Raw genomic sequence first — 16,532 nt, 5'->3', positions numbered from 1 at the left:
ATATTAATGAAATAGCCATTTCATCATGAAGATTTGCTTCTGCACTCTGCAGCTGTTCAGAACATGACCACAGCATACAGAAATGGACTACAGAAAGTGGAAAGCTAAAAAGAACAAATAGAACATTATCATGTATTACCTTTGAGAATAAAGTTATACAGTACAGGCAACATAGAGGTATTTCTAAAAGTACCAGAATAGCAAATTTTCTGCTTTGAAAAAATACCCCACTTCTATAATCTTGTTTTAGATTGCAGTGATCACAATGATTCACGACACTATGTGCATATGGCCCATGGTAAAAAAACCCAAAAAAAACCAAACCCAAACAATTCAAGAGAACAGGAAAAACTGAAGGAAATGGAAGCATTACTAACTGGTATTAGCCAATCAACTGTTGGTAGCTCTAGCTTTGTTTTGTTTTCTAAACGTGCGAGTTTCTCATTTAACCTGAGGACTATTCCAAGTTTAGAGAACATGCCAGAGAGAACAGAGGTGCATACATATATTTTCCTGAGTTACATCTCAGAAAAAAAGACTTCTTAGTCCTTCTGCAGTTAGAAATTGTTGTAAAGTATGTTACCAAAAAGCACCCAAAATTACTCACAAAATCTGTAACTGTACTTCAGGAAATACATTAGCCACCTTATCCATTGTATGTGACAGTATTCAAAACAGAACTTACAAATTGCTAGTCTCAGTACATAACTTCCTCCCAAATTCAGAATAAGAGAGGTCACAATAATCAGAGAGGTCTTTATAATCAGAAAAATGCTTGATTTTCTGGATAATGTGCTCGCCTGCAGAGAAGGACTTGGGGGTGTTGGTCGATGAGAAAATGAACATGAGCCGGCTTCAGTGTGCGCTCGCAGCCCAGAAAGCCAACCGTATCCTGGGCTGCATCAAAAGCAGCGGGACCAGCAGGTTGAAGGAGGTGATCCTGACCCTCTACTCTGCTCTTGCGAGATCTCACTTGGAGTATTGTGTACAGTTCTGGTGTCCTTAACATAAAAAGGTCATGGAACTGTTGGAACAAGTGCAGAGGAGGGCCACAAGGATGATCAGGGGACTGGAGCACCTCCCGTATGAAGACAGGCTGAGAAAGCTGGGGCTGTTCAGCCTGGAGAAGAGAAGGCTGAGTGGAGACCTCATAGCAGCCTTCCAGTACCTGAAGGCGGGCTATAGGGATGCTGAGCAGGGACTCTTCATTAGGCACTGTAGGGACAGGACAAGGGGTAACAGATTAAAAATTTAAACAGGGGAAGTTTAGATTGGATACAAGGAAGAAGTTCGTTACTGTAAGGGTGGTGAGGCACTGGAATGGGCTGCCCAGGGAAGTTGTGAATGCTCCGTCCCTGGTGGTGTTCAAGTCCAGGTTGGACAGAGCCTTGGGTGACATAGTTTGGTATGAGGTGTCCCTGCCCATGGCAGGGGGGTTGGAACTAGATGAACTTCAGGTTCTTTCCAACCTTAACTATTTTGTGATTCTATGATTTGTTTCAACAGAATAACCAATACTCAAGGGAGACCTGTTTCTATAAAAATAACAGTATGACAGAGGACATGGCCAACTCTCAGTTGATGTCTAAAGCCAACCCTCTAGTCAAGTAGCTGGATTTCTCCAAGAAGAGTCCATGGAAATGAACTGCATCAAAGGGGAGGAGGAGGAGGAAGAATAAAAAAATCAAAATCTTCTCACAAACTTCAGACTAGCCAAACAAATTCAGCAGTTCATGTCTAGGGGATTCACAGCAGGCACAAGCTTGCAGTATCCAAGAAAGTTATCAACGTAGAAAGAGTAGTGATGACATAAATATGCATTTAGCTGAGACAGCTTAATTTGCCTGATGACTAATACTGGCAGATGTCACTACACCCTCCTCAAGTGATGCTTCTTCCTCAGGAGAACATTTGTGGAGCAACACTGAGGTGGGAAGGGAAGTGAGTCTACTGCGAAGAGAGTTTAATCCTTAAAGTAGAGTCAGATTACAGGTAACAATAAACCTGGTAGCAAAGTCAGGCACTATAAATGTGGACCATGCCAGTGAAGCTCGCCGAGATGATCCAAATTAAGGCTTATGGAGAAATATTTACGTTGTGACGGAGGCAAATGACACAACCACTTCCTACTTTTATTTATGTGATTCTTGTCTAATTCAGTGGACGGGATAAATGCCTCATGAAAGAATAAAAGTTTAAGAGGCAAGCATGAAGTCTACAGCAGAAAACAAACTACTCGAATTTTTCCTATACTGATAAAAAAACCTTTTCTCCTCATCTGAAAGTATAACACCACAAGAAGTGCTCCACAGGTAAACATTATCTGTCCTGTGAATAGGTTTTAATAACCACGACATTTTTTTTTTTTTTTTAATTTTAACTGGGTTGAAAATAAGGAGAAACACATTTAACCATGAAATTTACAATCATCCTTGCTTTGACCTAGTATGTCCAGATCTGCTTCAACGGCATATTTAGCGATACAATATCTCTATGTAGACTTTGAACAAAGCTGCAGCTGAAAGCTCCTCAACAGACTTGTGGGAAATAGAACTGCTGAATTTTCTTTTTTTAGCAACTGTTTTATCAGATGAATTTATTTCCTTCAAATGCACAGTGAAATATATACATGCATTTATAAGATCATCTTTCCTAATTATATTTTAAAAATTGACTTTATCTGCTGTATCTGATAACAACTGTATTTCATGTCAGGCATGTCCTCACAGGAATTTTCTAATGAACTGTCACTCAGCACAAACTAAACACAGCTAACAATAAACCGTCAATCCTTTTACCCAGTCCACCTCACACTTCTCCTCTTCATACCACCATTCTGCTATGGATACCTGTAGTTTGGCACTGGACTTAAGTTCAGACAGTGCTTGAGGCTGTCATGGCCCCATAGCACCTAAACCTTGCAGATTCTCTTGAACCTTTAACACCCTTCCTACTACCCTGCACAACAGTGTTCCAGCTGTTGTCTGCCACATCTGTGACTACTCTCTCCCTCAGCCTGGCCAACTAAGAAGAGATGTACAAAATGCAGGCTGACATGTTAGACAGGAGGCTTAATATTTGTCCTGACTGCTGGTTTCAATTCCCTGTGTAGGCTTTAATATGTCCTTGCAGGCATCAGTTTCCAGCTGTGAAGAACCAAAAGGAACAATAGGTGAGGGAAGTGTGAGGGCCCACTTCAGACCAAGTCTTTTAAGGCTCTTAGAAAAAGTTTAGTGCACTGATAGTCTCTTAGTTATTATTTACAAATATCCAACAAATTGTGAAGAGGCAGTAGCATCCAACTGAGATTTTGATTCCAGCTAAATTAAGCTGCAGGTAGTTACATCTCAGGACACCTGCTTACATCTAGCTGAATCTACAATTTTTTGTTTTAAAAAATGAAGGGAGGGTGTAAAGATTATTCCACAAACCAAAACGTCCATGCTAGTAATACTTATTAGTCTATTTGGGCTGCAAAGAGGACAATTAAAAAAAAAGACAAAAAAAAACCCCAAAAGCCAGCATAACCACTGGGAAAAGCTGAAGTTCAAGCAGCATATCACATATAAGATACTTGTTTCTTCCTTTTGTTCATCCTTCTCCTGTGATCTATTTACTCTTTTCCAAGGCAGACATGGTACATAATTTCTAAGAAATCACCCCTCACTCCTTTTTAAAAAGGGCAAAAGCTCTACTTTAAGCACAGTTCCAGAAGGTAGTTAAAAGTCCAGTTACACAGTTGTGATTTTATCCTATCTTAACTTAAAGCATGAATCTTGCTTTACACTAGTCAGCTATAAGAAGCTGCTCATCAGGGAAGATTGCCTGATCAGCAGGCTGGTAATAGGAAAATATGTACTTGAGCTGAAGTGTGAGTTCTGCCTGCCTCCCTGAAGTTTCTCTGACAACACCCTAAATTCTTTGCTTTGAAAGTACTTACGGCTCTCACCCCATTAATTTTCAAATAGGCCTGAGAATTGCTAAGCCATATGCATTTACTGCTCTTAATAAGAAGTAAGAGGCATTAGGAATTTATTATGACTTTTTTTAATATTAGGAATTAAAGCTGCCTAAGAATTCTCCAATTGTACGTCATGCTTCAGAAAGATTAAAGAACTCCAAAACATGAGGCTGGCACAATCATAGCTACTATCTCTTTTTCCATTAGCCTGAAATCTCTTATAAGCATTTAATTCTGGCTATTAGAAAAATATATACATTATTTATTTATTTAGAAAATAAGGAAGTATCTTTAGTTCTGCTGAATCTGAACTTATCAGTCCATCTGATAAAACAGGGAAGCTATAAAGGAACTTTTTATCCATGGAAAGGATACTTTCTACTTTATCTGAGTAGAAGCGGGGTTTCCCCCCTTTTGTCTTTGAAGCTGGTGAAACTTACTGCAGCAAAATTAATACAGAAGGAACTTCAGCATGAAGCTCAGTATAATCAAATTCTGGTGTTCAAATAAAACCACCTAGTCAAAGTATCAAAGTCCTTCATAAAAAAAAAATGCTTCACGGAAGATGTCATTCCAGATAGCTGGATTATCATGTTTTGCTTCTGAAACCAATATATGCATGTATATCTAGAAATAAGATGACAAAAACATTTTAAAACCATCTTAGAAGATAGTGGGTTTTGGAGACTTGAGTAAACAGGGAAAGAGACAAGGGCAGATTCACACAGCAGCCAAACAGATGCAACTCCAAATCAAAAGTCACACTAGTCTGTAGCAAAGATATTTCTGTTTGTGCTTGGTTTTACTTTAAATAACCATTATGGAAGAAAGCTAATGTATTTTTTTACAGTGATTTTCACCTAAATAATACTCAATCCCATGGTGCCATCACATAAGCTTTGAGATAAAAAAAAAATATATAAAGTAGCACTATTTTATACCAACTAAAACATAACTGTCGTAAGAAAACAACTGGTAGAAAAGAAGAGGGAGAATAGGCAAGAACAGGACACTTCAGGACAAATTTATAAGGAAAGCCACTGCTATCATGTTGTTATTCAAAAAAGAATTTTCAAGACAGGCAAAGTCAGTTTTCAGGAAGCATCTAAGAACAAAGTCAATTAAATAAGAACACTGGATTTTAGCTGCATCATCCAAGAGTATTTTATAACTGAAACCAATCATTACCAGCATGTTTGCACTTAGTATTTTTCATGCAAATGTTTTTGTCTATATCCTTCATAATTAAGTAGATGAAGGCAGTACTTAGTTCCCTAAAACCATTGTCTTTTGCATGTTTATCTTTGGTGGGGTGTTTTTGTTTTTAAACAAATAGAATGACTACATCGAATTCTCATGGCCCAGTAAATACTTCAGTCCTGTACCAACTGAGAAAGATTAATGCTTAAATCCACTGTTACTGACAGAACGAAACCTAAACAGGCAGGTATTCTAATGATCATAAATAAATAAAAATACAGGTTTTAGTACACTCCCTAATTCCCCTCCCTCCACCCCCACCATTTTTTGATGACCATTATTAGCAAATGGTATACAAAAAGGTTTCATTGTTTTTGATGTTGAATCAGAATTACTTATAAAAGAGAAACAACCAAAAGTGCAGATTTTAGGAACTGTTCTCAAAAATATTCTAAACACTGTAAAGCCACTGTTCTTAACAGAATGTCTCTAGCAAACTCACACTTCAGATTCAGTCCTTCTTTGCCATTGTATTGCTACCCTCTTTGCCTCCCTCTACTTCCGATTTCTAAAGTTTGCACCATTTCAGTTTGCAAGCTGTACTTCTCCACCTCTTCTCCATCACCCTGATTCTCCACAAAGGTTCCAGCTCCAGAAACCACACCTTAAAAAGGACTGTGCAAACAGCAGCTTCTAGCCAATTGTAATCCATAAGCATTCTCCAAACATCTTCATACACTACTGTAGGCAGTCTATAAAAATGTAAGTGAAGTGTGCTTGCCAAAGTAGCTCATTATTAAGGAAACCTCTCTCTCTCTCCCTGGAATAATATAATTGAGTGAGTAAGCTGAGTCAGCAGAGCAGAAAGACAAGTTACTCCCTGCATGCAGCTAGGCAGACATGCTGAGAAGTCTCATTAATGCCTCTGATGTGATAAAGCAGGTAAACACTTCTCACCACTGCAGGAAACCATTTTAAAATAAAAAGCTGAGCCATAACCCAGTCATGCCTGAAAATACCCACAAGATGCTTTAACATGAAATAAAACTTGAAGTAGCAGCAAGAATGATCTTGCAAGCCTTCCCCACTTTTCATCAGTGCCTCTTTTCTGACTCTTGATAGATGCTCTCTCCTTGACAATAAATTGTATTACTTTGCCTTGAGAAAAAACAACAACCCAACCCACTACAGAATCTTAAACTGTCAGATTTCCTTGCCGTTTAAAACCAAAATCAACGTGAATTTTATATCACATCTCAACGCAAACTGTAACTGGAAGAGGGATTTCCTTTCCCTTGCAATGTGATCACATATGTTACTTGGTGTCAGAGAGAGACCTTGGGTTTAGGCAATCCATCTTTTTTTAGGATTCAACTGTAGTTGCTATTTATCCATGATTTCTGTTCTCTGAACTGGCATTCACAATGGCAGCATTTCTCTGTGACATTTTCAGTTTGCAAGATGGGCTCTATGGCTAACTTTTGCTGCAAGTTCAACTTTGCAATCAGTAGGCGCTCTTTCTTCTAGTTATGCCGTCACACATACTTGAAAATCAGATTTTCCATTGGTAAAAATGACAGATGAGAAAAAAAAAATATACACAGCTATAACAATTTTACTAGTAGATTAAGATGATGTTGACACAATCACACAAACAACTGGACAATCTGTACTAGGCTATTAACTGCAATAATGCAGCAACAGCACCAGACAAGAGAGCTGCATTCAGGAGTCTTTTTCATCCTCTCACTAAACTTCCTAATAAAATTAGATCATGACACTGCATCCTGACTCAACTGAGAAAACACACAGCACTTAACCTGGCCTAAGGTACATTAAAAAAGGGATGTGATGGAATCCTGGATTCCAGGTTAGCCTAAGGTGGGGTCCCATACAGACCTATGTAGAGACAAGAAATAGGGTAGGACAGAGGACTGGGGAGCAGAGGAAAAAAAACACTATAGGCCTTTGATAGAAGTAGCTCTGACATAGTACACCCCCTCCCCATGTAATGAATTTAATTTCTATTACATTTTCTCAATAGCACTGTTACACAGCACTGTGTTTTAAGACATAACTTTCACAGCAGTAATAAATATATGCCATATATATGGAGGAGTTCGTGCATGCTGGAATGAGAGCTGCTGTTAGTGGCAGGAGGTAGCTATGTCTGTGGAAGCATATTAGTGTGTGATAAACTACTAAGATACCTAACAGTCAAAGGGTAACAAACCCAGAATCTGATTTTAAAACATTTTCAAAATTAGAAAAAAACACAAAATAAAACATTCCCATAAGGTGCAGAGAGAGAGAAGTGGGTAGATTTTTTATTTTTCCCTTTTTCTCTTTTTTTAATTAATTTTACAGGTATACTTACCTCCCCATCCCAAGCACATTTGTTAATCAGTCATGGAATCCCAATTGTGTGAGGTCAAAAAGGTCAGATACACTCAGCTTTCAACTTCAAATGGGTATAATCACAAAGGCTTGTGAGGAAGGACTAGAGAGACAATAAATGCATCCAGAACCTGAGCCTAAGGCTGCAGTAGAGCGCTCTGGCTGCTCCAAATGCTCCATTTACATTCACAGCAGACAAACACGTCTCAGGGAGACTTGGAAACTAAGTCTGCACAAAATTTGTTTACAATCCTTACATACGATCTAAGTGACTGTCTAATAAACTATTAAATTCTCACATAAATAATGTTTAGATTATAAACATACTCCTTTAATTTTGCCTCAACTAATAAAAAACAGCGCATTTGTTTCAATGAGTTTACATTCAATTAAAATAATTGCTATTTGTATTACAACCTTAAAATCCCACGACTTTCATTAGAGACTCGTAAATTAACATTTCACATCAGTTATCTCTTAAGTCATGTATTTCTTGTTTTATCCACTCTGCTAATTGATTTAATGTCTTATCTTCTATCAGAAAAAGTTCTAAACATTAGAAAATATATTTATACTCCTAAAACCAAGCGGAGTAAAGAAAATCCTAAAAAGGCTTCCTTCACCTAATTTAATCTGCAGAAACAAAGCGCTGGAAGCAAGAGGTTTCCTTACACTCCTCGCTTCTTGGTTGCTGTCTGCCTAATGGTAACAGTATGAAAAAAAACTTGGAAAAGTTAACATACACACAAAAGAAGTTCTGAAGCTTTCAACAATTCCTGAAAATATTTGCCAGAATATGATGAACTTACAACATGACTAAATAGTGAATTGTTTATTCACTCACAGGAAAGAAACATAAAAATTTTAACCAGCTCATCTCAAACATGACAAATAAACCCAACTTCTCACTGAGGTCACAAAACCAGAAGTATCAAAGGCACATGCAAAATAAATTAGAAGCATTAACTCAGGTCTTGATTGGTTAATGACTTGCACAATGAACTAAAGACAAATTTGAGGAACAGCTTTCTGTTGAACAATGAAAGAAGAAAACAAAAACAAGTTCCCTACAAAAACAGAACACAAACCAAAACTCAAATAGGTCAAGGCAGTCAGAAGACAATTGTGGCAGAAGATATGTAACCACCATTATGAACAGCACAAACACTTCACCATTATAGAATCACAGAATCATAGAATAGTTAGGGTTGGAAAGGACCTTAAGATCATCAAGTTCCAACCCCTCTGCCATGGGCAGGGACACCTCACACTAAACCATGTCACCCAAGGCTCTGTCCAACCTGGCCTTGAACACCACCAGGGATGGAGCATTCACAACTTCCCTGGGCAACCCATTCCAGTGCCTCACCACCCTCACAGTAAAGAACTTCTTTATATCCAATTTAAACTTCCCCTGTTTAAGTTTTAACCCGTTACCCCTTATCCTGTCACTACAGTCCCTAATGAAGAGTCCCTCTCCAGCACCCTTATAGACCCCTTTCAGATACCACAAGGCTGCTATGAGGTCTCCACACAGCCTTCTCTTCTCCAGGCTGAAGAGCCCCAACTTTCTCAGGCAATCTTCTTATGAGAGGTGCTCCAGTCCCCTGATCATCCTCGTGGCCCTCCTCTGGACTTGCTCCAACAGCTTCATGTCCTTTTTATGTTGAGAACACCAGAACTGCAGACAATACTCCAAGTGAGGTCACATGAGAGCAGAGTAAAGGGGCAGGAACTTTAACATTTCCTAGCTTATACACTGAAAGAGAAATGTTGGTATACACTACTCATCATGCTTCTTTTAGAAGAATAGATGGACTTTACACACCAGTTATTAAAGGACTCGATATAAACCTAGGCAATACATTTTTTATATGGACAAATATAGTCTAGGTGCAAAGGGGAAGTTAGAAGCAACTGAGTGCTGGTATATTTATTGCCAGTAAGCCCAAATTCCCATCAATAAGAAGTCTGTTATGCAAGCTATCTTTGATTATCTGCAAAGAAAAGTCAACCACCAGGAAAATTAGCTGATACTACCTTTTGATAGAAACAAGTGTTTTTCATGTTTGTACTGTTTCATAAAGCCATTAATTCATCTTCCCACTTAGGTATTTCTCCTACTCTTCACCAAATCAAAAGCTAAAATGGACTGTTGGCATTCATATCAGTGCAAAGAACAACAGTCACCTGGTACACTTTTCTCCAGTTGAATGCTTTAATTCCCCAACATTCAACAGGTACTCTTACCCTTGAAAATGGGATTGGTAGTCAAAGACCAAGACAAAGGCGTAATTGTATCAGCTTTGGGATTTCTGGGTGTCCACCTGCCACATTTGAGCAGACATCGATAAAGAAATTGCATCAATCTCACTTTTATTTAAAAATATACAGGTAGCTGGAGAGAGTGTACACCCACCATGTCTATAATAATGGAGATAGGGGCATAGAAGAAAATTGTTACATTGCAAATGTTATTTGGCTCTGTGACTCCTGGATATTCAAGAAAAACACTTCAAAAACACTTTGGGAATTTCCAAGGGAAGAAGTTTTTTAGGAAGAAAAAAACCCCACAAACCAATCTGTGTACTGCTCAAGAAAAAATGACAGACACAAAGCTGAACAGACTGCTATTAAAATTACGGAATTTGACTTTTTTTCCCCATTCTTGATACTTTATTTTTCTCAAAATAAATATGCAAACCCACTTAAGATGTACATTCATTTTCCCCGAAACTATTTCCTCCCTGAGATTTTATCTCAGTAGAATTATGCTTCCTGGCTGAAAGAGTAAATGGTTAGGCATCACAACAAGTCCAGGAGGGAAGGGAGTACCCAAGCCTACTTACAAAGCTGCAGATGTCACTAAAATAAAAACTAAGTCACACTAGTGAAAAAAAGAATCAAAACAATTTTGCTGACTGCTTATTTAGGCAGAAAAAGTGTTCCCACAGGGGCAAATACTTCTCATGTTATTATTAACCAAACCATCATAAAATGCAGATATAAACATATACATGAGTAGCCAATAAAAAGCACTTAAGAAACAAACTGAAGCAGCTTAGAAAGAAAATACAGGTATAGGAGTAGAAGACAGCTGGTGTTCCGAATTAAATACACTAAAGACTTAATGTTTCAAGAAATCATAAATTAGCTTCAGAAGCAAACCCACAGCTTTCTTTCTAAAAGGAATTGTTTCTTACCTTACCCACCCTCAAATACTGAGGTGACCCACAAATATAAAACCAGAGATACAAAAGTAATGCAAAACGCTTGTCAAAATAATGACCAATGAAAAAGGCAGAGACACAGCAAAGTAATTTTTTAAGAGCTAGACTGACCAGCAAGGATGCAGTGGTGTTTTAGAAAATGCATTAAAGCTACTGTGCATATTAAAGATTGATCTCAGATTCCACTGCTTTCAGGTAGGAAAGAAGTTTCCTCATGGCAACAAACAACAATAGAGGACATGTCTGAAGAAACAGGATTAAGGGTAAAATCCCCTACTAACCGCAAAACAAACCCACCCTGAAACCAACCCAAAACCAAAAGACCAAACACTTTTTGGTGTAAACAGCGTATTTCACTAAGAATTTCATTTTTTTATTTGAGCAGCGTTGCTCAAAACCCTGAGAAGTGTCATCTCATAAAGACAAATATCCAGAAGTACAGAACTGGTCACAACTGAGGGGTAGCTTGCTAATAGCACACGTTACACAGTATTTTTTAAATATGAACCATGGCTACTGACAGAACCATAACACACTTAGCTTATATGTACATGTCTCAAAATCTAGCACACAGAAATACAGCAATGAGAGCAAACACTGCCCTCAGTAGTAGATTGTAACTTAACATGTGATTTGTCTTCTTTCTCATGAGATTAGCTTCCTCTTTGGTACAGAAAAAGCCTGAATACATTCCCCATTTCTATATAAATTTCATAGTCCTGCACCATATGATAAGCTAACCCCCCTGCCACCAAAAACCCCGCCAAGAAACAAAAAAACCAAAACAAAAACCAGAGCAAAACAAGTTGTGTGCTGTGTGAGGTGTCCCTGTGCATGGCAGGGTGGGTGGAACTAGATGATCTTCAGGTCCTTTCCAACCCTAACCGTTCTTTGATTCTGCGATTCTATGAAAAAAAACCCTAAAGCTCTACCCAAATGATCCAATACACTTGATCTTCAAAAGAAGTTAAACCATCAGTTACACTGCAGTAAATTAAAAGTGCTTTGTTGTTCAGTAGAAATAAAGAAGAAGGCAATAGAGGTTATAGTATTTATTTTTCTTGTCTATAACATACCAAAACCATTAGTTTAATTTCTTGGAAATTGTGGAATAGATGAGCCTAGTTACTGGTATTATAAGCAAACATCTTCTGGAATGAAAATAAAACGACTACCAGTAAAAAAATACCAAACAAATTTTTTGGGAATACAGAAAGAAACTTTGCTTGACCCAAAATTATGAATTTTTATCTTTGATACAAATATAAATCTTTGTTCTATTTACCAGTTCAGCAGACTATTGCTGCTTTCCTCCCATCTCTCTCCTTGCTATTTCCAACGCTGTTCATCTTGCTTGGCACAGCACATCCTTAGGATTGAGGAGACTTGCCTTTTTAGTCTCTTGCTGTCATTACGTTAAGGAAAGCTAGCACATATACAAAACCATTTCCACCATTAGTACCCTCAGGCATCAGGCCAGGCTGTCAAGAATGACTGCATAATCTCTTTCCCTGGAAGATTTTCATGGTCTGACAGAACAAACCCCTGGGCAATCCCATCTGAATTCAGCATTGCACTTGTTTTCTGCAGGAATTTGTACCAGATGACTTCCTAAGGTCCTATTTGAATTATTCTATGAATGTGCAGCCCTTAGCTCCTTCAGAAAATCTCTAAATTTCTCTAGAACAGCACAGCAGCAGTTGTGTTGGCTACAATTCCTGTTTGATGATAACCAATATTCTCCTCTCATTTTTCTTCCCAAATGCTTTTCTAGACCCACCTAGTTCTTAAATCACTCTAAATGCTTTGAAGTTTCCTTTTGCTCTGCATTTGCATGTCTAGCAGTCAGAGCCCTAGATTTGTGGCTAAAGCTTCCAGAACATACAACTATACAAACCAAATCAAAACTAAAACCCAAGAAAATTACTGAATATCAGATTCAGGTTTAAGTAGTACTTAAAAATTAAGATACATTTGAGTGCCAATACACTACTTAGTTTCTTAGCAGTTGGGAAAACAGATGGGAAGACTAAAGCCTAATGCAATTGACAAAATCGATATGTCAGGTCTATATATACTACCCCTAGTATTACAATGTACTTGTGAGTGAATTCCGATTGTAGGAGAACATGGAGGTAAAAAAACCAAATAAATAAAACTTTAATTTTTATGAGAATGACTAGATTTATACTGCTGAGAGGAAGGGAAGTAGTAATTTCAAATCGCCATTCTTAAGATGGCATATTTGACAAGAGAAGCAACCATGAGATTTTACTGGAGAGAGGGAAAAAATATTTTTACTAAACTGAGTATCTATTTAACACAGATATACTGTTAGGCACTAGATATTCTTTGCTAAGACAAACGTAGGCATAACTCATGTATCATATACTACCTCTCATAATAACTTTAGCCATATCTTTAACCTCTACATGCTAAGACAGAAAAAGCAGCCAGAGTTGCCTGCATCACTTTCCAGTTAGCTATTTCTCACTGGCAAACTGTTGTTTTAACTATTTTTCTCCAAAGATAAAGCCTGCTTGCAGTTCTACAGATGAGTCGTAGACATTGGTCTGCTGTGGTAACAAACACCACAGAGGCAAAAGAGCAGGAGTTGGGAGAGGCAGAAATACAGCAGCAGAAGAAACAATTTTATTGGCATATACAGCAAAGAAGCTGAAGTTCAAAGCAATCGAAGTTCAGAAAAAATAAACCCCCAAAACCTTTCAGTTAATTCTTATTCACTGTACTGTTCATTAAAATTAATATTATGGCATAGGCTCTAACACTATGACTTACTGACAAACAAATCAGAACATCTGATGTTCTGCTTGGAAGTGACAACATAAATGCCAATAACTAAGGTTTGGTGGGTATTTTCTTTCTGTCTAAATTTTAAAGAGATAAAAAAAAACCCAAACCCACCTGGGGCAGGAGAAATACGTAGTCTGAACAATTCTACCCCCTCCAATTCCCAGGTCACTTACTAGGTCACTTCGAGGTCCTTCCTGATAGTCTGCTGAAAAGCAGGACATGGAACTTCTTGTGCCGTTGCTCTCGCTGCCTTGCCGTGGAGGCTGCGCATATTGCCTGTATGTAGCACTCTTTGGTGTCCAGCGAAACAGGTTGATTGACTCACGAACACAACGCTCAATATCAATCTCTGATCAGGGATTTAAAGAGAAAACAAGAAATGCAAGCATGAAAAAAAGATCAATAAAGCCAATTAGCCTATCTATGATACTGTTAAATGTAAATATACACATCTATACCTCAGTGTCTGTCTGTTTCAGGGCTCATAATTTTCAAAAACATTTTCCTGTAAAAACCACTTAGAATTTTTAATGAAAAACTACCACAGACATTTTAAGCATTAATTTTATCTCTAGTTATGTAGGAGAAATGTAACAGAACTTTGATCAGTGCAAAAGAATATAATAGAAGCCTAGTCCACTGTAAGGCACCTTCATTAAATGTTTTTGTGAGTCAGGCTATTGACTCTTGTAAGTATGTAAGTACTTGCAGTCCATCAAAAGTATGTTTCATGCAGTACTTGCAGTCCATCAGAAGTACGTTTCATGCAGCATATGTACATGAGGAATTTCGGATCAACCAAGTGTCTTATTTGTCAGTGCTAGAGTAAGACTGAAAGCTTTTAGCTGTCAAACATATGGTCTGCCATTCTGACAAAGCTACATGTTACCTGGTGGAAAACAGTTCTCAGCACTAATGTGTGTTTGACAGCCAACACAATGGATTTGTTTTAGAGCTGTATTAAAAAGCCAATCCAAAACAACAAACAAAGTAAAAAAAAAAAAAAAAAAAAAACAGTCTAAACCCCAAACAGACATTCACAGTGAAACATTGTCTCAAAGGGTAAAGTGCTGTGTGTGACAAAGTATTACTCAACCTGTAAGGAAAGCAGACACCCACCAAATAGGAAGTATCCTAAAATCAGCTGTGATCAAACTAAAATTACCAAAGCAAACTGAAAAAACATGCAAAACAAAAAAGTAAACATATTCTAAATAATTTTTTCTGCAACACTAAGCATCCTGCATGCGTCTGTCTTCTAGCAACATGTAACATAAAACACATTTATTTTTCTATCACTATAAAAGGACTTGTTAGTTCTGCATCTCCTGTCTGCAGTCTCATGAAAAGAACACTTATCCTAGCTTGCATTTAACAACAAACCAGACAAACAACAGGAATATTAGCATTTCTTGTGTCTGTCTCAAGAATCCTGGGATAATTCATTACAGCACTCAGAGTTAAGAAGATGTAAGCATCAGCTTCTATGAAGAAAATAGTAGAACTGTAGCCAAGCTTTACATATCTCAAACGGATTTGCTGAATTGCCATTGACCATTCACTGCCATCAGCCATTCATTGCCATCAACAGATTTGATGACTTGACATCAGTCAGGCAGTTCCTCCAGAAACCTCAGTCATCTGCAGGGTGGGTGAGCAAAAGAAGCAAAAATTGAAGCTTAGGGCAGAATATTCTAGTTGGATAAGATTATTCATTTTGCTTAAAATCTGAATGATGTGATCTATTAATCTCCCACTCAAAAAACTATCTGTATTCAGGTAGGATACAACCTCCAGCATATGCTTTAATTCCACTGAAGGCAACATGCTTATGTGCTTACTTCTGAAAAATCTGTGACTAAAACTGTGGTTTACCCAATTTTAATTTTAATTCTAGCTCTAAAACCTTTCTGTGGCTGCAAAGGTAGATCGCAGTTTTCCATAAGCATATCAGATTCATTGGAATAACACTTGCCAGAGACAAATAACGTGGTGTCTCAACAGCAACTATTTTTCATTCTGCGGTGAAAACTTTTGAGACTTTTCATTTTGAATATACTGTAATGGCAGAGTGTTATTTAGTATCATTCTATGTAACTGAACGATCTGACACAATTTCTAAATTCAGGTAAAGACAGAAGGTGCCTTTCACTGGTTGGTATTCCTAGAGCTTAGAATACATTCTGAATCATGATAATTACGGTCGCTTTCTCTGGATTTCTGAAGACACATTTTGTTTACAAAGTGGAGAATTTCAGTTCAAGACTGTAGCACATTCACAGCTTTTGTTTTTTTTTCCTGTAAAGGGACAGCTATAACTGGGGGTTATAGCCCTGTCTCCTGAGATTCTTAGCTAACAAAATGTCAGCAGTACTTTTGTAATATGTGAGATCAAAGCAGAATTTAGCCAGTGGAAACAAATAAATTCTGAACAACATTTGGTTGTGAGAGGGCATAACAGCCTACAAATATCTGAAATTGAAAACAGGGAATGGGGGATGGAATAGGAACACTATGTGCAGTAAAAAGTTATGAAAAAGCCAAAAGCAGAAATTGTGATTGACAGAGTTAAACATTGAGACAGACTACCAAAATATTTTACCTAGGAACAAGCTCTCTAATTGCAAAAGGAATCAATTTAGAGAATTGGAAAACACAGCAATGGGTTTCCCTAAAACCAATATCCAGCTCTCGCACGTCAGAGTGCAAGTGAAAAAAATGCAAGAGTCTCTTGTTCTGTGATCCTTTCTTCTAAGCAGCATTTCAGGACAGTGGCCATAGCTGAAAATGACATTCCATGGAACAAGAGGGAATTTTAAATGGTTTGTGAGGGAGGTCACCAAAAGCCTAACACCAATTTACGGTCTGCTGATTAATTAACCTGCTTCTAAGTAGTACAGAATAAAAATATAACAAGGAGATTGTGGTTT

The 16,532-nt window shown here is 37.7% G+C and overlaps 1 protein-coding gene across 7 annotated transcripts in view; it reads right to left on the bottom strand.

Moving 5' to 3' along the window:
* The window catches only part of TBCK (TBC1 domain containing kinase), a 99,216-nt gene that overhangs the window by 17,995 nt on the left and 64,689 nt on the right, over positions 1 to 16,532 (bottom strand). For all 7 annotated transcript variants that reach the window (XM_065690607.1, XM_065690658.1, XM_065690650.1 and 4 more), the window contains exon 23: positions 13,776 to 13,951. In XM_065690607.1, the coding sequence (XP_065546679.1) occupies positions 13,776 to 13,951 (176 nt within the window). The remainder of the gene's footprint in view (positions 1 to 13,775; positions 13,952 to 16,532) is intronic.

This window comes from Lathamus discolor, chromosome 1 (assembly GCF_037157495.1).
Source record: "Lathamus discolor isolate bLatDis1 chromosome 1, bLatDis1.hap1, whole genome shotgun sequence".
In the NCBI taxonomy this organism is placed as follows: Eukaryota; Metazoa; Chordata; class Aves; order Psittaciformes; family Psittacidae; genus Lathamus; species Lathamus discolor.
The sequence above is the reverse complement of the archived record's forward strand: the minus strand, read 5'-3'. Positions and strand labels throughout refer to the sequence as shown.